Below are 25,798 nucleotides of genomic sequence, written 5' to 3' on the forward strand. Positions count from 1 at the left end.
GGCAGAGAGGTGCGCTTTCAGCAGACAATACGTTTCAGATCCAGGTAAGAAATGTTGCTACAAAAAAAATCTCATATTTCATAAGAAATTATCTCTTTATTCTGTAGTGGAAAAGTGATTACCAAGTATGTCTCACAGGCCAGAGGTTGTGGGTTTAATTCCGACTCTGGCTAAATTCAATTCCCGATACTTGACGAAACCTTGTTAAAATCTCACGCATCTACTAAATTGCTTCATGTTCCAATTAATTTGCTCTTAATTTGAAAAGAAAAACGTACCATTTTGGGAAGGGTTTAAAAAGCTTAAATAAATTTCCGAGAATAAATTCTCACATATCTCCTAAGTTGCCTTCACGTGCCCCCCTCCCCATTTGAGAGCCACGGACATATTGAACGGCCATGTGCATTTAAGGTTGCGTCTGACTGGTGCATTCAGATAAAAGCATGACATTCCATACGAAACTATGCCTCCAGCACATTTATATTATATAGCTCATTCCGTTATGAGATCTGAGGCTTTGCTTCGGCCAGCGCCGGCTTGTTTACAAGAGTAATACGACAATAGGAGGCTGTCCCCGCCTGTGTCCACCCCCCCATCCCAGCCACGCAAGCCCACCCCGGCCCATCCTTTGTTCTCCTCCCAGCAAGCGTGAGCAGATGGCGCGCTGCTTCGCCGCTTGGCTTGGCGGCGCTTGACAGACACACGGGCTCGGCCAATCGTCTGCCGGCGAATCAGCTGACTGGTGTGGCCAGCGCCAGGTGTTTTGATCATTTGTCCCCCCCGGCTCCCCACCCTCCATCTGTTGGTGGAGAGGAGGACTAGCGTGGCGACAATTCTAGCAGCAGGTTGGACATCTCATCTCTCCGCAGAACGCCATGCAGCCCTGGGACTGATCGGCTGGGATACACGCCGACGGAGACAACGGAAGCAACGTTTCGTGATGCTTTTTGAGTGAGCCGGCCATCACAGACGTTATTTTGTTGTTCTTGCCCTTTACGGAGGAAGGACCGGCGCATTAAATGTCATTGAACTGGAATGACAACAAGGTGAGAGCGTAATTCTCTCTCTTTTGACAAAATACTAGTTCCGTGGAATATGCATTGGGCGGGGAGTTATTCATGGCAACATGAGACAATTTTGGTTTTCCTTCCCGCAGCGGCGTTGAAGCTTTTATTTTGGATCCAGACGCACTCAAGGGCATGGCCACCAATTTAGCAGTCACATCACCTCAGTATTGAGCCCCCATGCAGGCGGACTGTTATTCAAAGTGGCCAAGTTTGCACTTAGGCAGCTAGTTAAGCAAATACGCGCACTGGGCAATGCGTCAAAAGCAAACTTTGATGTCTTTGCCGCACTTGCTGTGCCCGCAGGAAGTGCACGCCCGTGCGCGAGGCTCTCCATATGTGATTTGCATATTAATGACAAAGTGTCATTAATGGGCAGATGTCTACTGCATTGGAAGCCGGAGAAGTTGAGGCAGGGCTTTTTCTGGAGGTATAGATGCTGCTTTAGGTAATGGGGGTGGCGTTGCTTGCTTGGTTGGTAGGTAGGGGGTCCATTGTGGGTAATTGTGCTGCTTTTTGCTGCAGCTGTTGCACTATTGTGATTCTTTTTTTTTTTTTGAGTTAGCCATGAAGATGTCAAGTTATGCAAGACCGAGACGCTGCCGCTACTTGGTTTTATATGTTTTGCTTGAGCCAATTTCCTTTCTAAAATTTCACAACCACTAAGGACTTTTTGATGTGTGCGTCAAATCAAGATCAAGTAGTAAGATTTTATAAGTTAATATTAAGATAATTTAAAGCTTTTCTCTCTGAATTTTGGAGGTAACATCTTAAAAAGCATTTAAATAAATAACTCAGCTAACTGAGGTCTAGTTTTGAGAAGTGTTTCTGACAAAGCCTATGAGAAAAAATTGCTGTATTGACTTCCTTTCACAGAAGAACAATCGTGATCAATGAAGTTATGACAACAATCTTTGTAGTTAAATATTTTTTTAAATGATGATTTTACTGACGTAAATATGTGCTATGCGTTTCATAGATTAGGGTTAGGAGTTTGGACTGTATTTAACTTGAACGATGTGCCTGTAATGGTAATATGCATATACTGTTATTATTATTATTATATTATATTCTGTCTATTATTGTATACATACATATATATACATATATATACATATATATATATATATATATATATATATATATATATATATATATATATATATATATATATATATATATATATATATATATATATATAATTTTTTATAAATATGTATTTAATATATCTAATAACTAGAATACAATAATTATAATATATATTTTACAATATAGTTCGAGCTAGTCACATGCCTGTTATTGTTTTTTCTGTTGTTCCGAAGGCCTTGCTTTTTTACTGTTGAACTTAGTTTATAATATGCATATACTATTATTGTTTTATTTTTATGTATATATTTATATAGTTATAAATGTATATATTTATATCAAATAATTTTGTACATATCTATTATATCTATATCTACATATCTATTATATCTAGCGCCAATATATTATATCTATATTATATCTAGATATATTATATCTATCTAGATATAATATATCTATTATATTTATATCTATTATATAAATATAAAAATATATAAATATAAAAATTACATTATTATAACATTTATAATATGATTTGAAATACATTCAAAGTCTTTCACTGCTTAATTTATACCTTTTTAAATGCGCTCATTAATCGTGTGCTGATTTGCAAGCAGCTGTTTGCATCTATCAGGATGTCTAGGAGACAACGGGGCCTCCAACTTTGCCCCAAGCAACATTTAAGTCTCAGGGGTGTGAGGCGGCGAGAGAGCGATAACAGGAGGCTCGGGGGGTGGGGTGGGGTGGGGGGGGGGGGGGGGTGGGGGTATGAGCTAAAGCCTCCAACCATTATTCATATAAGAAGGGCTAAGGTATTAGCCCCTTTGTCCTCTGTGTGTTAGAGGTCTCACAGACAACAGATGTAGTTGCAGTCCAGCTCAGATGATCTCCTTTGGCATTACGCCACTCAGTTTAAACAGTAAACACGGTATGCTTTCTATATGTGTGCGTCACTGCCATCTGCCTCAGGCCGTTTCACCTGTGCTTGTTGTTTGGTTAGGGTTAACAGGTGTCTGGGGTTTGAACGCAAAACACGCGCATTAACCATTTAAGGTCATTTATTCTGTTTTTTAATTGTGCAATAGCGAGTGACAAAATTCGGCTCAAAAACCTCATAAGTTACATGTTAGTGAATTTTTAATATTATCTATTGGTCAGTCCGTGAGCGATTTTTATTTATCTCTTTTTACAAAGTATTGACCAAACTAAAGTGTAAAAATGGCCTTGCTCACTTTCCCCATGCAATGTTAAATGTTGGACGTACTTGACATTTTTGAGGCGTCTTCAAAAGTGACCCAACACCAGACCGACATGGATTTTTTTTAATCTAATGCAGAAAAAGATTTAGAATAGCCTTTTTTTTCCTAATGATACATTCCAATAGGTGTCATTTACATGCAGATTTTTGCCCATTCAAGGGACGAACTGCTACAAGAATAGCAGTAATACCATTGTTTATATATATATATATATATATATATATATATATATATATATATATATATATATATATATAAATGAGGATTATTCCATATTTTTAATATTGATATTTAATATTCATGATATATTAAATCTGTACAGCTTATCCATCAAACCACACACTGATCTTTTTTTAAGCCCCCAAACTTTGTATGAAACATTGCACAGAAAGGCCATCTTGGACGCTCAAATCTCAATCCTATTTTTAGTTTTAAAAAGATAATATTTACTGTGCATCTCAGTAGCAAGAAATCTGCACCCTGACACTCTTTGCTATACACACACTCACGAGGTTCATAAATAAATGAAAAAGAGCAAAAGAGACGGTAGCAGAGCCACCACGCACGTCTCCTTCATCAAACATTAAATTCTCTTCATTGGGGACCTCTGTCAAACTAAGATAGCGGTTACATAACACTATCAGCGATAAATAATAAAATAAAGAACTTGAAATGAGCCAAGCTTCGGTAGCATTTTTATTCTGAGATTTATTTATTTATATGGCGAACGCAGAATCCTTGCTTACTTCTTCATGTTAGTCCAATGAGATTGCGTACTTTATAGCGAGCCAAACAATTAGTGTAAAATCATAGCATGAGTGTTGTTGATGGTTGGTGGCCTTTGTCACCTGTCGCAAGAGCTATCTTAAAAACAAAAATATTCCCATTTGTAGCCATTGAACACATTGTTAGTTTCAGAGATTTTTTTTTTTTTTCAACGGTGCAGTAATGCATTTTTGGATGGGAACAAAGCTTTAAATATAGTGCTGTGTGCATCTGCAATAAATAAATAAATAAAGGTGTATAGTTTGCGAAGTATAAAAGTTTAGTAATAGGTTCCTTCATGTTCCAATTAATTTGCTTTTAAATTGAAAATAAACCTATACTGTTTCTATAACGAAAGCTTTGAATTAGATTTGCTGATACCTGCAGAAATCTTGTTAAAATCTCACTTAGCCCTTGAAATGCCTTCATATACCGCCATTTGACAACTGCTGCCACAGATATCTACGATGCATTTTCTCACTTGTATTATCCATTCGAAAATAGATTAACTCAGAATGTATATTATTCTCAACATTTTCGGTAAATTGCTTTTCGTAGTTTTTCTGGTCATCCGTGTGTGTGTTTGGGGGAGTAATGATATATTCTGGATGTTTTTTTTTCTCAGCACTGAGACACAATTTTTCTGGATCAAAAGCGCCACATAAGTTGATAGAGGTTGACTAACAAAAACAGGTATAAACATACCTTAAGTTACTTTAAAACCACATTAAATTGAGCAAAAACCATAAATGATCATTAATGTAATGAATCGAATGCCTGTGTTGTCATTGTATAGCCGGTATACAACAAACTTGAGAGCGCTGCTCCAATCAGTGCATATTAAATGAATATAATATATAATAAAAAATGTAACATATAGTAATACATATTAGAGAATAAAAAACTTTGTTTGATATAATTTTTAGTTTCAGTTTGTTTTTGTTCTCTTGCTATTCTGTTACCGTAATAGCTTTACATTACGGAGAAAAAAAAGCGGCTAAGTGTTTTGGCTTCAATTTATATCGCTATTATGTCACACATACTGTACAGTACAGTCTTTTAGCGTGACGCCTAAAGAGCACGACTTTATCCCTGTTAGCTATCGCCACTGCTGCAGCCGGTACCATCGGGAATTCCGAGGGTTGGAGGTGCTGTTGCCAGGCAGGTTCCATTCGGAAAAATTAGTCAGCTCTCTTGCCGGAAAGCCTCTTAAGGACGAGCTTCTTAAGATTACGTGAAGCATAATGCCAGCCACGCAGTGGAGACATGGGAGTGTCTTGTTGCAAGTCTACACTGTGGAGGTTTCCTTCCTAGTAAATACACCTTAGTGAGTAATGGGATCTCTCAAGTGCTGCTGCTGTTAATGTAAGAATAAGGAGTTTGTTAAAGAGCTGCTGGGAAGCTAATCTTGTCTGTAGGTAATTGGGAAGGATGGCATTGCTTGTTCTTTCTTTTACCCTCTTTGTTTCCACATGTCTGATTTTTACATGATGCTGCATGCAGTTCTCTTTTTTGTTTGGATATCCTAATGAGAATGACTTCGAATCACTTTTAGCTATTTTTTTTTTAACAAATGTCATCTGACTAAATGAGATATGACATTTCAGCTATGACCGCCCTCTGCGAGCTATATGTACCAGTGCTCCAGATTTTGAACTCTTTCCTCAGATTCAAGATGAGGAAAAGTTACACTGGAAGTGAACTTTTATTCAACAAATCATCCAACAAAAACCCACGGTTGTTTTTTTTTTTTTCTTCTTCATATTGCCCTACATTCCGTTGCATTAAATTTTTAGCTGTGCATCTTTTCAGTGTGGTTCACACCGATTCCTCATTGTGTTTAATGATGCTCAGTACGATGGTAATGTTCAGCTCCAAAGTTAATGATCAAGTCCTTATAGGCCCGCTGGATAGATGAAAGCTCTCCGAGGATTTTGAGCCATTTCCAAGTAGTTCACAGCAGTGTTTTGTGCTTGCATCATAATGAGCTGACTTGCAGTCTCAAAACTGTTGATGCTGCACATAATTTATTGCCTCACAAGGAAACTGGGGTACCAGTTGTTATTTTTTTCCGTTACCGATGACATACTTGACTCTTCGATACTTTATTCAAAATCACTGCGATTCAAACCATCTAAGATTTTGCATTTGTCTTTCTTTTCAGATTACTCTGCGACATAATCACGTGGCTTCGCCTCCTGGGACTTCCGTTTGACTCAAAGACATATTCGGTGAAAGTCTGATTGATGATTCTTACGCACTTTCTCCAAAGGTCATCTGCCCCTGTTCCTGTCCTCCAATAGCATGGCTAAATGGAGGTTGGGGTGCTTTGGTCCAGGCCAGATGTTTGCCATCCTGCTGGTACTATCAACGAGTATACCCCTTGTACAAAGTAATGATTGCCCCCAGCTATGTGTGTGCGAGATCAGACCCTGGTTCACCCCACAGTCCACTTACAGGGAAGCTATCACCGTGGACTGCAATGACCTGCACCTGACACGCATCCCTGGGAACCTCTCGAGCGATACTCAGGTTCTCTTGCTGCAAAGCAACTACATTGCCAGGACCAGCGAAGAGCTAGAGCAGCTTTTCAATTTGACGGAGCTGGACCTTTCCCAGAACAACTTCAGTAACATCCGAGACGTCGGCCTCACAAACATGTCGCAGCTCACGACGCTTCATTTGGAAGAGAACCAAATCACAGAAATGCCTGATTACTGTCTACAGGACCTCATCAATCTGCAGGAGCTCTACATTAACCACAATCAGATCAATACCATTTCTGCTAACGCTTTCTCTGGACTCCATAATTTGCTCAGGCTTCATCTTAATTCCAATAAGCTGACAACCATCAGCAGCCAGTGGTTTGAATCTACGCCCAATCTAGAGATCCTCATGATTGGGGAAAATCCTGTTCGTGGAATTATGGATTTTAACTTTAAGCCTCTGGGAAACCTGAGAAGCCTGGTCTTGGCCGGTATGGATTTGACAGATATCCCTGGTAACGCCTTTGTGGGTATGGACAACCTCGAAAGTCTCTCTTTCTACGACAATAAGTTAGTGAGGGTTCCTCAAAAAGCCCTTCAGAAGCTACCTAACCTCAAGTTCTTGGATTTAAACAAAAACCCAGTGCACAAGATTCAGGAGGGAGATTTTAGGAACATGTTGAAACTAAAGGAGCTGGGTATGAACAACATGGACGAGTTGGTTTCTATAGACCGCTACGCTCTGGATAACCTTCCTGAGCTCACTAAACTGGAGGCAACAAACAATCACAAGTTCTCCTACATCAACAGTCACGCTTTCCACGACGTCCCAGCCTTGGAGAGTTTGATGCTCAACAACAACGCGCTGAATTCTCTCTATCAGACCACCGTGGATTCTCTTCCCGACCTGCGTGAAATCAGCGTCCACAGCAACCCCTTTCGTTGCGACTGCGTTATCCAGTGGATGGGCACCAACAAGACCGCGGTTCGTTTCATGGAGCCTTTATCCATGTTTTGCGCCACGCCGACAGAGGTCAGGGGTCAGCGTGTGCAGGACGTTATGCAGAAGAACCTCGCGAAGCAATGCTTGCCAATGATTAGCCACGACACCTTTCCCGGTCAACTAGACGTGGACATCGGAGCTAGTGTAGACTTGGACTGCAGAGCCATGTCCCAACCTGGGCCGGAAATCTATTGGGTGACACCAACAGGGTCCAAGGTCATGATAGACAGTGTTTCCGACAAATACGGTCTCAGCAGCGAAGGTACATTGAGTATTGCCCACATTCAGGTTGAAGATTCTGGCAGGTACACCTGCGTGGCTCAGAACTCACAAGGAGCCGACACGAGAGTGACGGCCATACGGGTGAACGGCACTTTGCTAGACAGCGCCCAGCTTATGAAAATTTATGTCAAGCAGACAGATTCCCACTCAATCCTGGTGTCCTGGAAGGTAAACTCCAACGTAATGACCTCTAACCTCAAGTGGTCATCCGCCACCATGAAAATCGACAACCCGCATATTACGTACACCGCCAAGGTTCCTGTGGATGTCCACGAGTACAACCTCACTCATTTACTACCAGCGACCGAGTACGAGGTTTGCCTCACCGTCTCCAACATCCACCAGCAAACGCAGAAGTCCTGCGTGAACGTAACCACCAAACAGACGACCTTCGCCGTGGAAGTGTCTGACCAAGCCACCAACGTGGCTCTGGCGGCCGTTATGGGGACTATGTTTGCAATCCTCAGCTTGGCATCCCTGAGCGTTTATGTCGCCAAACGCTGGAAAAGGAAAAACTATCACCATTCCCTGAAAAAGTACATGCAGAAAACCTCGTCCATACCGTTGAATGAGCTGTACCCGCCTCTTATCAACCTGTGGGAGGCGGACAGTGAAAAAGAGAAAGAGGGCTCCTCAGAGAGTAAACCTAGCCAGGTGGACACAACACGTAGCTACTACATGTGGTGAAAGCCAGCACTTGATTTTTTGTTTCGTTTTTGAGAGACAGAAGCACATACCGTATATGTGCGCGTAGACGTGAACTACCTGATCTTTTTCATGCTTTATTTTCCTTTCTTTGGATTTCTCAGACTCGGCGTTTCAGCTCCTTTGTTAAACATATCGTCTTTTGAACTCCTGTCTATTTTGACAGACACTGGCAGCTTTCTTTGTCTTACTCAACGAAGTAGACGATTTGTTTTATTTATAGGACATGTTTTGAGAATGCGGCATGAGCATTGTCACAGATTCAGTAGATGTGTTGAATCCACACTTTTTAACTTGTTTCTCCAGCAGGAGTTTGAGGTAGGGTGACCAGATTTTCAAAATCAAAAACCGCTACAAGAACTTTTCAATTTGTCGGGGTTGTTTCTCCACTAAAAAGCTTTGCCTAGGTAAAGTGATTTCCCGCAGGGTGTTCTAAGTACCACCGAGCCTCTAAGACATATGTGTCGAACTCCAGTTCTCGAGGCCCGGTATCCTGCATGTTTTCCGGGTTTCTCACACCAACGCACCTGATTCAAACGATTAGCTTACTAGCAAGCTCTGCAGAAGCTTGAAAAAAAACATGCAGGATACCGGCCCTCGGGGACTGGAGTTTGACACCTATGCACAAAGGCCTTTCTGGGTCCAGCTGGAACTTTTGGGGGGAAGGACTGTGCTGACGAACGGCGATTGGTTGGTCGAATTTGAGGGTAGGTCATCTGTGGCACCGTTCGCTAACGGTAGCAGGTAGTGGGCAGTACCTGTCCTTACACGTTGCGATATCGTAACAATGAAGGAAAAGCAAACGGAGGTATGAAGAGGTATCGACTTGCCGTTTTAACGTATACAAATAAAATCACAATGTACAATTTCCTTTGTTTTTGAAAACTTGCCATGTAAACACATTTAAATACATAATACATAACGGTGCTGTGATTAAGATAGTGTTACTCGGATATCGATTGTATATTTTAATGTTATGCAATATGTTTTCTAGTTAGACGAAGGTATGAAAAATACACATACTTTAAAGGTCACTGAATTATTTTCTGTTCACTACAATGATGTTTAAAAAGCCTTGGGTGCCAGTAATGATTAACAACACCTCATTTGCGTAATCTATCTAGAACAATGAGTAGTGGTGGAAATGCTAACCACTTAAGTCACAGGAACTTTCTATTATTCAACTTTTCTTTTTGCCAGTGTTGTCCTACTGTAGTAAAATTTGTATCGTGGAACTCAGAGTTGACATGCGGCTGTTCTGATTTCGGTTTGTCAAATAAATTATAAAACGTTTCCACGTACCACTTAACAATACGCTCACATAATCGTCACTTTTGTTTAGTGCGCTGAATGAGTATTTCTATAGATGGTATGGATCTCCTACTGTGTGAGTGGTCACTGAACACACCTCGTCAACTACGAAACTTGAATGAATACGGCACTTGTTTCCTTTTACTTATGCACACAACTATTGCTTGTTGAGGGCGGGGTTTTTTGTGAAACTGAAAAAAATTGGCACAACATTGGAAACACGCCACCGGAAACGCTCGGCTCACCTTTAACTTTATTAAACATGGAAGCAGGAAGAAGTTCTGCTGAGGTTTGTTTATCGTATAACTTGCTCTGAGGACTGTTTGATTGCTGTAGACATGGCCCAAACAATTGGTTTTGTACCTGGACTGACAAAAACTGGGATGGCGAGTCGCGTCCTACATAAAGTAAAATTGCAACAGCGAAGTTGGCGAAATTAGTCAGGACTCGGGACTCAAGACTCAAAACCGGGACGTCTGGTCACCCTAGTGTGAGGATGCAATCCGATGCAATCATTCTCATGTAAATCCGCTTCACTATTGACTGTTGTGCACTGAAATATATCTATGAATTCAAATGTAAGCTGACAAAGTACGTTTAGACTTTATATACCGTCTATTGGATAATGATAGCTATTTCTATGTAATGTTGTATCAACGATTTGATTTACTTTTTGTAAATTGATAATCACGCTTGATTTAGAATTTGTTTGCGGAGCGAATACCGTAAACCAGCAATAGAAACATGAATGTTCTGAACTAGGTGAATTGATGTAAGCGCTTTCTACATTTCTTTAATACTTTTTATCTTGCTAGTATGTCTACAATCACTTGCTTATTGTTGTTTACACATGTTTGCTGAAGAACAAATGAAATAAAAATGTCTTTCATCTTATTTTTCAAACACTGATTTGCACATTATTTTGTTCCACATGCACTGTCAATTAGTAGGGGTGCCGTGGTTCTCACCCTTGGTGTAGTATAATCTGTTTGACAGCTGGCTCGTCACCCCGAATGACAATGGAAACCTAAAAAAAAAAAAAAATAAAGGCATACAACGTTTTGCAATTAGCAGTTAGCAATATGTTGCTTCATGTTCCAATCAATTTGCTCTTTATGCGAAAAGATATGTGTCCTGTTCATTCAAATTCAATAAATTAGATTTCCTGATACCTGCAGAAAAACCTGTTAAAAAAAGCACACACCCCATGGTGTATACGGACCCTATTTGAGAATCACTGATACACTTGGACGGGTTGTAATGATGCAAAACTTACCGACATATCTTTAATACATCTATGGTAATGTGATGAGAAGAGCTGGAGGTGTTAAATTACAATCCAAGTGTTGATTAAGAGAGCGGGCTGAACATGTTTGCTTCAGCTCAGCAATTATCAGAGTATTGAAAAAACTAACTAATGCGGAAATACAGTAAGCCTCGGAATACTGGCTAAGACAGTCATTATTTGTGTTCCCTCATGTTGATTACGATATCCAAGTTGTGCAAGTCCAAAACCCACTTTTACATTCTTGATTATCTAAGGGCAATGTGAACAGCCTACTTTAACTCCTAGGGGGAATTTTAACCCAACTTGGTCTTTTTGATGTGTGATGTCAAAAGAAAAGCATACACAAAACCCGACTAGGTGGCAAAAACATTGCACATAACAACTTTCAATATGTCATGCCGCCGTCAATGCCAATTCCTTGCAAATTCCTTTCAATGATTTCGATGATTGGCTGCACTTGGACTCCCATAGTGCAAAAATCTTAAAGTCATAATACTCTAATGATGACATAAATACTCCTATTTAAATCCAATACATATACAGCAGTTACTTTTGCTATTATCGCATTTTTACAATTTTTGCACATAAAGGTCCATAAACGTATGGGTAGGGCGGATGCCACTAAACATTTTGAGGGGTTGAAAGTAAATGTTTATATTTGACAATATATTTAAGCGTAAAATGATACAGTCCAAGTTATACTTCCATTATTTGATTCAATCCCAAAGACATATTTTTTTCTCTCAAGTGTATGGGTTTAAATGAGGGCAGGTTCTAAAAGATATTAACATTAATTGATTACTAAAGGTAATTAAGTAATAAGTTAATCAATTAATTTAGGAAGTTGAGTACTACGGTGACCTTAGATGATATTAGTACTTCCTTACCTAAATTTCTTTTTTTTTTGTAATCTGAATTTATTTACTTAAATTGGTTTGTTCACCGTTGGTTGTTTTTCAAGCGCTCTATAAATAAAATTGAGTGTATGATTGCTGTAATGGTCTTCTTAACACTATTGCGTGGCCACTAAAAGCAAAAGCTTTCCACGAGGGGGCCCAACAGTTGACATGCGAGTATCAGCGGCAACATGGATTGATGATGCTTAGGAGTTATAAAATCTCTTTAATGGGATCATTGAGTGTGCAGCCAACAACAGGGCATAAAGATCATCTCCATGGAGATGTCGTGGAAACGGACCCTTATAAATCAAAGTGAGTAAAAGTGGAACCGATTCACATTAGCGATGCTTAATTAGGTGATAGCTATGGCAGCTTCTCTCTGGTGTCTACCGAGCTGATTTATTATTTGATTTCTCCTAAATGTGAAATGAAATGCAATTCCAAAGACAAGGTATGCATTTAATCCTTGTGCACACATTTTGCAAATTATACACATTGCATTTTTTCCCTAATTTTGTAAATGTTTTTAAATTAAAATTTTAAAGGTGAAATAATTTGCTCTGAATGAGAGCCAATAGCTTGCTCTCTGTCCGCCTCTCCTGCAGAAGATGCATGGATGATGAATTGTGAAAGCGCCTCTTGTCGGCAAGACCTTTAGTCTGCTGATAGAAGCTATGTTTTCTGTCAGCACTTTGAAATTCTAATGATATCTTTCGCTTTTAGGTCTCACTGACACCTTTCAAAGTTCTCATGAAAGCAAAGCAACGGAGATGCGACCGCCTGAGCTGAACAAGAACAAAAAAGACATTCGTCCCAAAAATAGATTACAGTGTTCAGCTCAATTGATGCATGTGATCATCAAGCTGTTTGGCATTTTTGTGTTACTGAAATAGATGTGTAGAACTATTTTTGCACGGATACTGTCACGTCTAATTCAGTATTTTCTGCATACACCTGCGTTCTTTTTTTTTTTTTTAAAAGGATATGAGAAAAAAGATGTCTCTAATAGATAAATAGCTCACAGACAAGCCTTGTGAGTGGCAGCTGTGCTTTTGAAACGTGACTTATGAACCAGTGGTGGCCCATCAATAGAGGGACTAGCATGCAGGCCTACCCAGCTGAGAGAGTATTTATGCACATTTATATAGTATACACACGCACACACATGTACACAGTACATATATATATATGTGTGTAGTGTATCTATCGATCGATCGATACAGTAGATAGACGGATAGATAGATAGATAGATAGATAGATAGATAGATAGATAGATAGATAGATAGATAGATAGATAGATAGATAGATAGATAGATAGATAGATAGATAGATAGATAGATAGATATTTATGTACTGTGTACATATGTGTGTGTATAGCAGATAAATGTGCATAAATACTCTAAATTATACTCTAAATTATACTTAAGGATATTTTAACTCGTAAACCACCTTCTGCCAAGTGAGAAGGATTACACGCAGTAAATTTGGAGAATTGCTTTTCATCCCACAGCCTCGTAGAATATTTCACATTACGGAGTTTTTGCATTTCAATTACTTGAGGCTTTGTCATATATCATGAAATAAAACCAATGAGATGTGGCTTACTATAATCAAACAATATAAGTAACTTTGAAAAGACACTTTAGAAATCTATAATAAATCAAGTTGATTTAATGGGCTGTCATAATTCATATGCAGCTGTGTCAGCTGTGCTGTCATAGTGGGACAAGATTGGCGCTCAGCTGGCTGGATGGACTTCTGATTTGTGCGACGTTAATGATCATCACATGGGTACTGTATGTCCAATCCAATGTGTGTGCGTGTGTGTGTGTGTGTGTGTGTGTGTGTGTGTGTGTTGAATAAAGGAAAAAGGTATGTCTGATGAAACGTGAAAGTGTGAGAGAAGTGTGACGTTGAAGGCATGAAGGTACCGCAAGCTATTTCGGAAAAAAACAACATCACCTTCAATTATTCAGCACATAAGAAAATTGACGGTATATGCAGCAAGTGATGAATTATTTACATGACCATTTATGCTGCGTGCTTGACTTGGCAAAATGGAACATTCATTGGAGCATTGTTTCCCTTTGTTTACGCAGCATGAACAAGCAAAACTTGTATTGACTGCACAAAAAAAGTGAGATTCATTTCAAAGATTGCAATGAAAAAAATCCGCCAAGAAAGATATTACTTCATTAGATACGTATTTTAACCACTAATACATCCTCACTGCGCAACAGCTGAGGACCATTTCAGTGGTTGACATGTTTGAGACGGAACTGATATATATTCTTCACGGTCGTCATGGCGATGCCAACGATAAATCAGGAAGGTGTCTTTTCAAGTTAGCTGTGCTCATCAGTTTTTATTAACAAATGTCGCAGAACGTTAACTTCAGTTGTGAAATGGTTTATATCCCGGCTCTAGTGAGAGGATACCAATTGTTTTTGTATTTGTCCCGAGCGTCGTCACAGTTCGGTGCATAGTTTGACGACCAATCGCCTAAATCAATTAGCCTAACAGCAGTCGACAAGGAACAAGTAACAAAACGGCGTCATGGCTGCTTCACAAGACGGACAGGAGATTCCCGGATTGTTGTCCGGTTGATCAGGCGCCGTCAGCTGGGGAAGAAACGTAAATGGAAACAAAGATGCCGGGACGCACTATTGCTAGGCTAAGCTAACTACTCAAACTCTAACTCAAATTCCAAATCCATAAAGCACATGACGGGTGATCTGTAAAAACAACAAAGTTCGGGACAGTTGTTCTTAATACATTACAGAAACTAGGCTATAAACACATACATACACACACCCAAGAAAAGAGAGAGAGAGAGAGAGAGAGAGAGAGAGAGGGCGAACAAATACACAAGTACTTACCAACGTGCAACATTCCTGACAGTATTTTAAAAATAGGAAAATAAGTACATTTCTAGTTTGGAAGCTATGTGAATTTCTTTTGTTGAAACTGTTGATGCAATTACATCCCAAAGTTATTTCAGACAATATAGACAAATTACTTGAAAATAGCCAAATGTTTGAATATTCCTAAGCGGTAGTATGCATCTTGTTTGAAGTTCTCTCAAGGTACGTAATTCTAAATCTTCTCGATAAAACTATGTTGGACAAACGGTGACTTGAAGTACCTGTAATGTATATTAAACAAATAACCAAGAAACCAAGAAAAACATATATTTTTTGGTTGCTATTTCTGTTATATCGATCCAGAACCGAACTGTCATCCCCAGTACGTACCAAACCGTGACTTCTCAAACGTGCCACTCACCGAGCGCTTCTCTTTCCTCACTCACTCGTACACATCCTAAATTGAAGTCTTTTCTAGTCAGGTTCTTCTCAACGCCCCATGCTGAGCAGATAGAAAGAATGTCACCATAAAAAAGCAGAACTAGTGCAATAGCTTAATAAAGTTTGATAGATAAGACAGCACTGCCACCTGCTGGCTATTTCTATAAGTGCAGCACAACAGCATAACGTTGTTTTCCCACATAGATCAACGCTTTGAATAATTTCGATTAATTTAAATTCAAGTGTTTTCTATTTATACAAGTTATGCGCTGTTACCGATACCGCAAACCTCTGTAAAGCAGACCTTCCTAGAAGATAACACCACTATTCACATAGAGCCTTTAACATGTTCATACTATATATGCTAATCCTAAGAGGTAAATTGAGTCTGTTGTGTCCTACTGCATCAATAAAAGCATTAAGCAATTATGTAGATGGGCATCAAAACATACAGCAGACTATCTGCACAAAATTGGATTCTTGCGTTGTCATGTCACGCAAACAAGCAAATACTCCAGCACTGTTTACATCCGTCACACGAGGGGACAACACGGGTCACACAATGAAAAACACAATTAACCGGCATCTCTGCCCTCAGAGTATATGAAAATGGAATAACAGATGGATCTTTTATTTGTGATGTCATTAGATGGATCTTCATGACCTTCCTACTATTACACACCTTACTTACGTACGGCACATCACATACAAGTTGATGCCTGAAATGGGGTAAAAACAACTGGTGCTACTCTCCCTTACTCAAAACAGTTTGGACCAATCATACATTTGTATCAAAAAATCAGTCAATAATAGATGGTAGTTAATAAATGAAATAAATGAGTCAATAATAGATCGTGGTTAAATCAATTCCTCCGAGATTGAAAGGTTGTCTGGTCGTGCATTATAAAAGGAGCTTCCATCCGGTACACAAGAAACTGTTAATGACATCAGTTGATCCAAGGTTACATAGTTGGCTGGGACATTTCAAAACATTTGACATGCAAACAATACACTTTACTGGTCTTTTAGTATTGGATGTGTACACAGACACAATCTTGCAACAGGAATTGTTGGTTGTATGATGACTATGATGTAATCGTACAGTAGAAACCTTCGTTTGGAATCGGAAAATCGATGACATATCAGCTGAACTTACAAACACGCCACATCTGCACAATTGAGATCACCTACAGTACCTTCTCTGTTGTCATATCACATGGGGGCCTTGTCCTGCCACAATGTCATCCGAGGCATGTGGATGTTTGGAGTCAGGCGGGTTCTTGAAATTGATGCAAATGGAGCTATCCACGGTGGCTTCCTCCTGGACGGATTCTCTCCGATGGGATTGGCCAGCGGAGAACAGGACCAACAACCTCTTGGGAATCTTCACACTGAACAGCAGGTAGATGCAAGGGTTTGCACAGCTATTAAGACTGGCGAGCAGCATCAGGATGGTGAAGGTTGCATCTGGTAATACCAGGAAATTCAGAAGTTAGGTTTGATGTATACATTAATTCCTCAACGTCTTCAAAAAAAATGTAATGAGAGTTTATGTCAGGAGAGACTCAGTGAACCGAATATCCAGATTTCTCAGATTATAGAAGGAGCGCCGAAAAGGTGCTCGGTCTCAAACGAGGTTTATTTCTTTTGTGCACCAGGCAATAAGGGGGAGTACTGCGTAAAGGATTTTAAATGTGCCTTATAGGCCGATAAGGGGTTACCATCTCGTTACAAAAGATAATTCGATACGGTTTTGGAAGAAATTTGAGATTCAATGGTAGTAAGATTCGATTTGGTACGACTACCTGTGAGAGAGTATGATGCGATAACTTGACTTTTTTGTCATCGTCTCACATACATTTGGACACTGAGGCACTCTGTTGGTTTGTCACTGACAAACACCGGTTTTGCCAACGAACAAGGAGAAAAAAGACAAACTAAGCATTGACGGAAAGTCGTTTTTTATCTGTTATTGAACACGTCACTCACCAGCAGAGATTGGCAGTTTATCAAAGATTCTTGGTCCATCACTGACAATGTACCAACAAAAAAATTGCCGTCTCCACCTCTGGTTATTATGTGAAGCGTGGGTAAAAGGAAACGGCAGACTGTGGGACTGACAGTTAAAGTTTGGTTCAGCCTGAAAAAAATGGCAGAATGACGGTGAAAAATGTGTAAAATGCCCATCTCCGCATCTGGATGAATGACGGTACGATGACTGTCGCGTTTGCTTCGAAAATATATGTCTTAATTATTGCATATTTGAATCTTGACCAGTTAGTGTAAAAACAATGAGCCGTAGTTTGTTTTTAATCACAAACCATGCACCGCATTTTAAATCTTCATCAGTTGTGCTGCCTTGACGCAATGATGCACTTTTGACAGCTCATTAATTTTACATTATTTGGGGTTTACGTCACTGTTGTAATATCTTTGCCAGCGTGACCTGTCGCAAGACATCTTGACATTGATTTAAAAGCCACGTGATCTTGACATATTTAAAAGTGGAACGATTCGTAATGGATGGATTGACAGATAGACAAATAAAACAGATGGATAGACAGATAGGTAGATATAGTAGGTATGATTGATTCTTGGCTTTACTTTCGGTGGGTGCTTCTTGGTCCCACACGGACCACAATTGCACGGTAAAGAAAGGCGCCCAGCAGATGATGTAGGTGAGCACGATGACCACGGTCATCTTGACAGTTTTCGCCCTGGCCCTGGACACTCCTGCCCCAACGCCAGATCTAGAAGACATCCCTTTCATGTACGCGTCTTCTTCCAGGACGTACTGCGATTTGAGGTGGTTGTTGGAAGAGAAGACTGTGCGACAAATGCATACTTGGCACGCGATGATGGAGAGAACCGGCAAGACGAAAATCACCAAAGTGGTCCAGGTCACGTAAGCTCTCAAGCCCCACGGAGTAACGAATGTGGCCCAGCAGTCAAATACGCCCGGTGCCACTTCCAGCCGGGAGAAAATGAACACCTGTGGGATGCCGCCGAGAAAGGAGACGCACCAGGCGGCGCACAAGGTGCCGTTCCAACGCGCCCGGCGCTTCTGGAAGGTGACCATGGGATGGCAGATTGCTTGATATCTGTCGACGGTCATTGCGACGATCATGTAAGTGGAGGCGAACATGCCGACAACTTGCAGGTACTTGACCAGGCGACACAACGCATCCGGACCCACAAAGCGTTCGGTAATGTCCCACACGAGCTGCGGGCAAACTTGGAAAAAGACGACCACCAAATCTGCGACGCACAGGTGGAAAACGAAAATGTGCATCCTGGAGAACTGCTTCCTCCTCTTCCACAAGGTCAACAAGAGCCCCAAGTTGAGGACTCCGGCTGTGATGAAGATGACGGAGAGGAACGCCACTTCCATTCGGGCTAAGCGCTCATCGCGGGGCTTGCTCTCGGGCTGCGATTTGGTGAGATTGTCGCAGAGTCGATCCATCGTGACGCAAAACAGAACGCAAGCATCCCAGGTGAGAAAATGCATCAGATGGATCGAGAGCGGTCAGGTCCAAGTGTTGCGCATCTTCAGCGCAAGCAAACAAAACTGATTGAAGGGGATGACACATCCATGTTATATATCAACTCTGCAGGAGGGAGGAGGAGGAGCAAGCTCACTCGACTGGTGACGTCTGCGAACGGGGACTTTCAAAGCATGTGTTGCGTCAATCTAACACAAATCCTATGCGCCAACAAAAATGGAACTCCTCATTTGCAAAGAGCAGTTTTGACATGTTCACAGACAATCACTTATTTGTTCATTTTTGCTTCGTTAACGCAGACACTCAGTGGGTTTCTAATATTTCTTTATGGGGGTTAAAATGTTTTCACAACAAACCAGAAAAAAACTCATTTGCTGAACATATAACCTAATGAAGCAATTTGTCCTCGTGGAATAAATGTGCTACGGTTTGAAACTACAACGGGAGAGTGAAATTTCAGTAGAAACCGCATGTTGGGGCTAAATGACAACACTGAAGTATGTGGAATGATAGTGAATGACATGGAATGAATTTGAATGAACTGTCGAATTTGGAAAACTTTTAAATCGGTCAATAAACATGAAAACCAGAGATGAATACAAAATTTCTTAAGCTAAGAAATAAACAAAGTGGCTTCAGTGATCTAAACGTGGTGGTTGGAAGAGTTTGAATCGGTGATGACGAGCGAATGAAGAACACTATGTCTGGTGGGAATTTATTGGGGTGAAAAACTGGAAATTTTTGGTATGTGCAAAATTTTGGCATGTTGAAAATCATCCCAAAGATGAATGAATTGAACAGAAATGTGTTGCTTTCTGAATTGGAAGGATGGTAAATGTGCAATGCAGAATGTGACATTGAAACGAATGGTAAATTTAATTAGGAAATTTGAGCCTCTTTGCAAATGACAGTTTTTGGGAGAATTTTTCTTGATTAATTTGGGGAAAACCATGAATTTTTGGAATGTGAAATCACACCTGGTGTGATTTCTCCTCAATATGTTGACAGCTGAAAAGCGAAAATCTGTCGAAAAATGTAAAAGGAGTAGCATATCAAAAAAGTGTGTTGAATTAAATGAAGGTGACGGTGCAGAATGACATAGGTGTGAGTGCTTTAGCCTTTTCAATATTAGATGTGATCTCAGATACAGTACTTCAGTGACAGCACACCACTTTGGATGCTGGCATAATTTACACTTTTATTTTGGACAAATGTTCATAAATCAACTTGCAAATGCTGATGCATTTGATCGCTACAAGTGTTGTCGAGAAAACCAGGATGCATTCTAAATAACAAATAAATATATATATAAAAAAAAAGCTGCCCAACAACAAAAAATTCATTAGCTGATGGATAGAACATTATTATTTTTTTTTTCTCTTAAGAAATGCCATCTTGCTTACATTGGAATCAAACATTATCGTGCATTGAATGTAAAGCCTGTACTGGAAATTTTGCCCAGAGCGAGGAAAACAATCTCTGTAATGATGCTCAAGCATTGAAAATACAGTACTTATCACTCATTCCGTGGATTTACGGGAAGGGCTGACAAATATGCAAATTAAACGCAACAATGTATTCTCTGCACTGTGGCGTTGATTGCTGAAATGTCCTCCTTTTTATGGAGACGTGTAAAAGGCGCCCTGTGGTGTTATTTAGAATGAAATTGCATTCATCAGTAGGGGTGCATGTCTCTGGTAATGTTCATTTGGTATACATATATACACGGGTCAATTCAACACTAAGCACAAGCATCGTATTACGGTCCTGATTTGTGAGAATCCAAACTGGCATTCTTGGTCACGCACACGACACACAAAAACTTGCCTTTGACGTGCGCATCGGCACATTAGGACTTGACGTAACTGAGGAGTTCTTCTTTGTCCATCTGATAGTGGCTTTTTTTCCAAATGTCACGAAGCTTCTGTAAAGTCGCTCCTATCTCCTTGCCTGTGGTGACGCCTACTTTCCTGAGGTCATGTCCGCTGATGGGGAAGCGAGGGACAGTCCACACGTTAAGGTCAGCCAGCAGCTTGTGCTCGCCTTGATACTTCAGCAGCTCGCTCACTTTGCTCTGAGTGTCCAGTTCGCGACTCTGTTGAAACAGTTACAGCATTTCATTGACGAAAATGTCTTCAGTGGGATACAAGGCAGGAGAGTTCAACTGCATCTTTCTGAATTCGACCCTCAAGTTACAGAGTTAAAGGCTCAAAATTTTTTCATATCATTTTTTTGCAGAACGGTTTTGTGAGTTTTAGACTTGATCTGAGGAACAATGAAGCTGTAAATAATTTTACTGACAGATATTGCGACTCGGATTCCATTTGCGATTCCGAAACTTTGAGAAAGATATGAAATGTATTTAAACTGTTAAAACGACTCATGAGGATGTCTGCAACGGATTTTCTTTTTCGCACAATACATCAAGATCAAACTTACATCTACAATGAAGTCAGTAAAGGTTTTGAGTCCATCTTGCTCGTCATCGTTCTTGCAGAGATCGTGTCTGTATTTGACCAGGAACAGAGCTAAAGTCTTCTCTTCCTTCGACACTTTGAGTCGGGCGTCCATCCTCTCGACTTCCTCTGAGCGGCGGCAGAGAGCTGCTAAGATGGTCATCGGTTTGGGAGAGTGACCTTTGGCATTCTCCCAAACCCGCTTCATCTCATCAAGGTTGCCATCAGAAGGTAAACCTGAGGAGAGGCAGGGAGCAATCTCACACTTTCTTTTGATTTGAGGCATTCTGCATTCTGATCAATCATTTATTCATAATGTACACGGAACCTGGGAATGAGCGCTAACGCAAAGAGCCACAACCGCAAGTAAACAGAGACCTCCCTTAAACTGTTTATTGTAGACTCAATGCATGCAACACTTCCAATAGACATTTGTTTTTGCTTCAAATTAATTCATTGACAAGGGAACAGTTTGTATCAATGATGTGTACATTTGTCAGATTATAGCCAAGAACAGCTAGACACTAGCAATGAAAATTTGAAAGGCCCATGGAATTCACCTATAAACGTAATTGAGCATTTTAGGTCTATTTTGAAATTTCACCGCACCCTTAACTTTTCGTGAGCGACGTGCTTCGCTTAACCACTTTTTGATCTGCTTGCTCCTAAAACAAAACCTTTGGCCAATAATTGTTTTAAACAGATAGCATTTGCAGGCTTGTACCTTTTAGGCTTAAAATTGTATAATTATTTGATGAATAGAACTTTCTTGGCCATAATCCACAAAAATAAATGCAAATTAACCAGGTAAGAACACATACATTCTAAAACCTGATATTAAAGCAACTCAAGCATAGTTACACTTTTTTAAACAACATTTTACATTTTACCCACTTTATATTTTTCCATAAGGTTAATGATGATCATGTCATTTAAACTGAGAAATCTAATGTGAGTTTGTACTAAAATGACATATTCATTGTCAAGAACCTAAGATGACTAAATCATAAAAGTTATAAGTCAAAAGTATGTCTCACCAATGTAATGTGCCAGCCCCAAGCTGTACATCAACTCCAGCAGTTGAGAAGCATGGTGGCCAATTACAATCTTTTTCAGCTCCACCCAAATCCGTTCGCCTGAAATGGCTGCGAGCCCACTGCCGTTTGCTCGAATGGCCTCCAGGGTCTTGGGCTCGTGTTCATTGGGCGTCAGAGCCACCTTCCCATAGAATCTGGCGAGAATATGAAGAAGCCAATATGACTTGACAGCATTCTTTCCTATCATGAGCACCCTGTCTCCTCTTGTTAGTTTCAATCATCTGAATAAAAGAGAAGCAGCCCACCTGAAATAACGCAGTATTCTTAAGTAGTCCTCTTGGATTCGTTGTTCTGCGCTGCCAACAAAGCGGACTGTTCTGCTCTGGAGGTCATCATATCCTTTGAAATAGTCATATAATGTGCCGTCAAGACCTGCAAAGGGACAAATCAACAAAAGCAAGACTGAAATGCGGAATTAACATTCTAAAGGATAATCGCAATAATGTAGCAATAAACAGTGGGGTTCTTAAATTGAGGTACATGTATTACGGGTACGAGAAGGCACTTCAGTATGAGTATGTGAGATTTTAAAAAGGTGTCTGCAAGTGTCAGCGAATCTAATTGAAGCTTTTTAATGAACAGCACAGTTTTTTCCAAATTAAGACCAAATTATTTGGAACATAAATCAACATATTGTGCTATATTGTGTCATAGCGACTCCTTTGCAAAAGCTTGAACAGCTTTATGTTGCTAAGTTTTACACACTGATGTGTATAGTCATTATTGACACAATTTTTCGACAGATGAGCCAGAACCAGACGATGTTACGCGAGCTGTCTGCAAATGAAGTTCTAAAGTTTAGTAAAACAGACCCGTATAGCACAGTACCATGTTTCTTTTTTTTCCCCTATCACAATATAGAAAAATGCTTTGAGCAGTCTACAGGGTACTTGGCTAAAAAATGTTTCACAGGGTATAGCTCACTGAAAAAAGCTGCGAGCCACTCACCTAAAAACATGGAGTTGATGGTAAGATCTCGTCTCTCGGCATCTTTTTGCCAGTCAGTGGTGAACTCCACTTCAGCATGACGACCGTCTGTCTGGACATCCACTCGCAATGTCGTCACCTCAAAATTCTCATTGTGAAGCTATCAAAGATCAACAAATGGACATATTGTCATTTAAAAAAAAATGATGGAAGTGCTGTGCGAGAGTACCAAACGTTGATTATTTGAATGAATACCAGGATCCTTTGCAACGGGGAATATATTACTGCCGTAGTTTTACTGTAGATGTGAATAGTTTTAATGAAATGTCAAATACAATATTTCTCACAAAGTACAGAATATTTACCGTTGTCACACCTTTTGTTTGCCCATTTCTTCACAGGAGACTTACCGGTAATTCCCCAAGGGGAAATTGAATTTACACTCTTGTACGTATATATTTTTTGCACACAAGCTACACGGGTGAAGGTATGAAAGGCTCCAGTTTTGCCAGGCTATGAATCATTTTGTGATTTACCGTCTACTAAGGCTTACCCTTGCTGTAATGGTCCCATGTTTCTCTCCTTTATTGTTGATCATCCTGATTCCCGCAGCCTGGAACATGCGCTTCATCTCATCAGGCGTAGCGGTGGTGGCAAAATCCACATCTTCAGGCCGCTTTCCAGATAACAGGTCCCGTACAGCACCACCGGCTATTCTCAACTCATACTGGTTCTTTTGAAATATTTCTGACATGATCAAGCACAGAATATTTCAGAGGATGGTCCGTCTATCCCAGCTGACCGGTGTGAATATCGCGGTACACTCTGAACTGAGGACCAGCCATTTGCGAGACACATACACAGTTCTGCTCATACTGTAAGTGGTATGTACTGTAAACTTATGAACACATTTATACCCAAATATTGACACTCGCATTTCCGCCTGTGAGCGCTTAAGAGCATACACAAGAATGCATAATAGGTATTTTGAATTATTTTTATTGAGTTATTACAGGGACCTTCTAACTTTGTTCTCTGAGGGCCAAATTCAGAAAAATCGAAGGATGCAAGGGAGGAGGACTTTATCAAGCACACCGAATCAATTATTTGCATATAGTTTAGACAATATTTTTGGAGGGGCTGGCAAGTGGGGTACTTAAATATAATGGTTTTTATATAGTTTTTATTGGATTTGGGGGTTCCTGTAATGACCCATTTGAAAATAGGAACTAACAATCGTGGGCTCGAAACCCAAAACAGACATGTGCAGGTAAATGTAATTTGAGTTTCATTTAAGGAGTTGTTTTTAAATTGATTTTTTAAAACGCCATCCTTCCATGTATTGGATCTGGCAATTCTAAAATATATAAGAGGTTGTCAACTGTTTTTGTCACAAGGAAGGTTTGCATAGAAAAAGTCTCAACAGAGTAAGCAGTTGATGTAATTACTCACATTAATATTTTAAACATATATCTTTATTTTGGCCTGCCAAAAAAGGCATTTTACAGCCAAAACATTGGAGTCTTTTTAAACATATAAAAAGCACATGACAAAATATTTCAAAGAAATTCTTGAACAGTATCCTGCATATACACAAGCAATATCAGTTCGAAATCTTAATACGTTCACTCACATATGTGAAACTTGGGTTAAAATAACAGAAGATAAAATACAAGTTTAAGTGATATTTTTTATAGGCTAGGTGCAAAACGTGTAAAATCAACGTGCCCCAGTGAGTTTAAAACGCTCCGTTTTTACTTTGAAACCTAAGCAAGTGAACTTGGTGTATTTCATGCCTTCTCGTGCTGAATGATTTATTTTAACATAGAAATATTTTAAAACGTTCCAAAGTTACCGAAGAGTCGTTCCATGTGAGTCAAATGCCCTCTGCGTCTCACCTGCCAGTTCGTTCAGTCCATCGGTGAACAAAACCTGAAACTCGCTGCTCTTTAGCTGCATTGTGTAAAGACTCCTCCAGCAGAAAAACCTCCAACCAGTCACACTAGGCCTCAATATTCTGCTCCACATCTGTGGGAACAAATTTACAAAACATGTTTGATACCGCCCGCTGTTTGTAAGCAGTAGTGACAGCACGTTGGAGTGTTGTCATGCTGGCGAGTGACTTTCAGCAGTCTCCCGCAAAAAAAAAAGAAAACAATGTTTTCATTCAAAACCCTCTAAAAATATACAGTTTAAACATTTACGCGTAAATTAGAGTGAAATTATCACCGGAATAGAGCACCTGATGTCCTTATCGCTTAATAGTTTCCATCACGTTTCGGAAATTAAGCTAACCAGGAAGTTTTGTGGCGTCACGTGACTACTGACGAATGGGAGAACTCCGTAGAGCTACAGAGCAAGA

General features: G+C 40.0%; 3 protein-coding genes across 7 annotated transcripts; 1 reads left to right on the forward strand and 2 right to left on the reverse strand.

Moving 5' to 3' along the window:
• Positions 1-816: 816 nt before the first annotated feature.
• On the forward strand, positions 817-10,864 carry lrrn1 (leucine rich repeat neuronal 1). Of its 3 annotated transcripts, none has more exons than XM_088424383.1 (2): positions 817-1,046; positions 6,339-10,864. In XM_088424383.1, the coding sequence occupies exon 2, from the start codon at positions 6,479-6,481 to the stop codon at positions 8,630-8,632; it is 2,154 nt and encodes a 717-aa protein (XP_088280509.1). In that variant the 5' UTR covers positions 817-1,046; positions 6,339-6,478; the 3' UTR covers positions 8,633-10,864. The 3 variants fall into 3 exon arrangements, with proteins under 3 accessions (XP_088280509.1, XP_088280511.1, XP_088280512.1); XM_088424385.1 differs by lacking the exon at positions 817-1,046 and adding an exon at positions 5,446-5,539; XM_088424386.1 differs by lacking the exon at positions 817-1,046 and adding an exon at positions 5,805-5,911.
• A 5,227-nt stretch (positions 10,865-16,091) lies between these two features.
• On the reverse strand, positions 16,092-18,916 carry LOC148418728 (vasopressin V2 receptor-like). The gene is made up of 2 exons (XM_088422770.1): positions 18,058-18,916; positions 16,092-16,920 (listed from the first exon to the last, which is right to left on the reverse strand). Exons 1-2 carry the CDS (start codon positions 18,914-18,916, stop codon positions 16,661-16,663), a joined length of 1,119 nt encoding a protein of 372 aa, XP_088278896.1. The 3' UTR covers positions 16,092-16,660.
• trnt1 (tRNA nucleotidyl transferase, CCA-adding, 1) lies at positions 16,773-25,769 on the reverse strand. 3 transcript variants are annotated; one of them, XM_088423274.1, is made up of 9 exons: positions 25,679-25,753; positions 25,335-25,464; positions 23,990-24,183; positions 23,458-23,596; positions 22,755-22,881; positions 22,450-22,643; positions 21,396-21,649; positions 20,784-21,051; positions 16,773-16,920 (listed from the first exon to the last, which is right to left on the reverse strand). In XM_088423274.1, the coding sequence occupies exons 2-8, from the start codon at positions 25,462-25,464 to the stop codon at positions 20,806-20,808; spliced, it is 1,284 nt and encodes a 427-aa protein (XP_088279400.1). In that variant the 5' UTR covers positions 25,679-25,753; the 3' UTR covers positions 16,773-16,920; positions 20,784-20,805. The 3 variants fall into 3 exon arrangements, with proteins under 3 accessions (XP_088279400.1, XP_088279399.1, XP_088279398.1); XM_088423273.1 differs by lacking the exon at positions 16,773-16,920 and having other exon boundaries at positions 20,135-21,051; positions 25,666-25,769; XM_088423272.1 differs by lacking the exon at positions 16,773-16,920 and having other exon boundaries at positions 20,135-21,051.
• Positions 25,770-25,798: the final 29 nt, after the last annotated feature.

Source organism: Hippichthys cyanospilos, chromosome 9 (genome assembly GCF_059441005.1).
Source record: "Hippichthys cyanospilos isolate Australia breed blue-spotted pipefish chromosome 9, RoL_Hcya_1.0, whole genome shotgun sequence".
Lineage (NCBI taxonomy): Eukaryota > Metazoa > Chordata > Actinopteri > Syngnathiformes > Syngnathidae > Hippichthys > Hippichthys cyanospilos.

What these genes read in the sequence shown, in the direction of transcription:
- lrrn1 (XM_088424383.1), top strand. Translation starts at nt 6,479, where the DNA reads ATGGCTAAATGGAGGTTGGGGTGCTTTGGTCCAGGCCAGATGTTTGCC.
- LOC148418728 (XM_088422770.1), bottom strand. Translation starts at nt 18,916, where the DNA reads ATGGATCGACTCTGCGACAATCTCACCAAATCGCAGCCCGAGAGCAAG. An exon ending in CCAAGAAGCACCCACCGAAA is followed by an intron (nt 16,921 to 18,057) that starts GTAAAGCCAAGA and finishes TGGTATTACCAG; the next exon opens with ATGCAACCTTCACCATCCTG.
- trnt1 (XM_088423274.1), bottom strand. Translation starts at nt 25,464, where the DNA reads ATGTGGAGCAGAATATTGAGGCCTAGTGTGACTGGTTGGAGGTTTTTC. An exon ending in ATGGGACCATTACAGCAAGG is followed by an intron (nt 23,597 to 23,989) that starts GTAAGCCTTAGT and finishes GATCTTTGATAG; the next exon opens with CTTCACAATGAGAATTTTGA. An exon ending in GGGGCTGGCACATTACATTG is followed by an intron (nt 21,650 to 22,449) that starts GTGAGACATACT and finishes GCCTCTCCTCAG; the next exon opens with GTTTACCTTCTGATGGCAAC.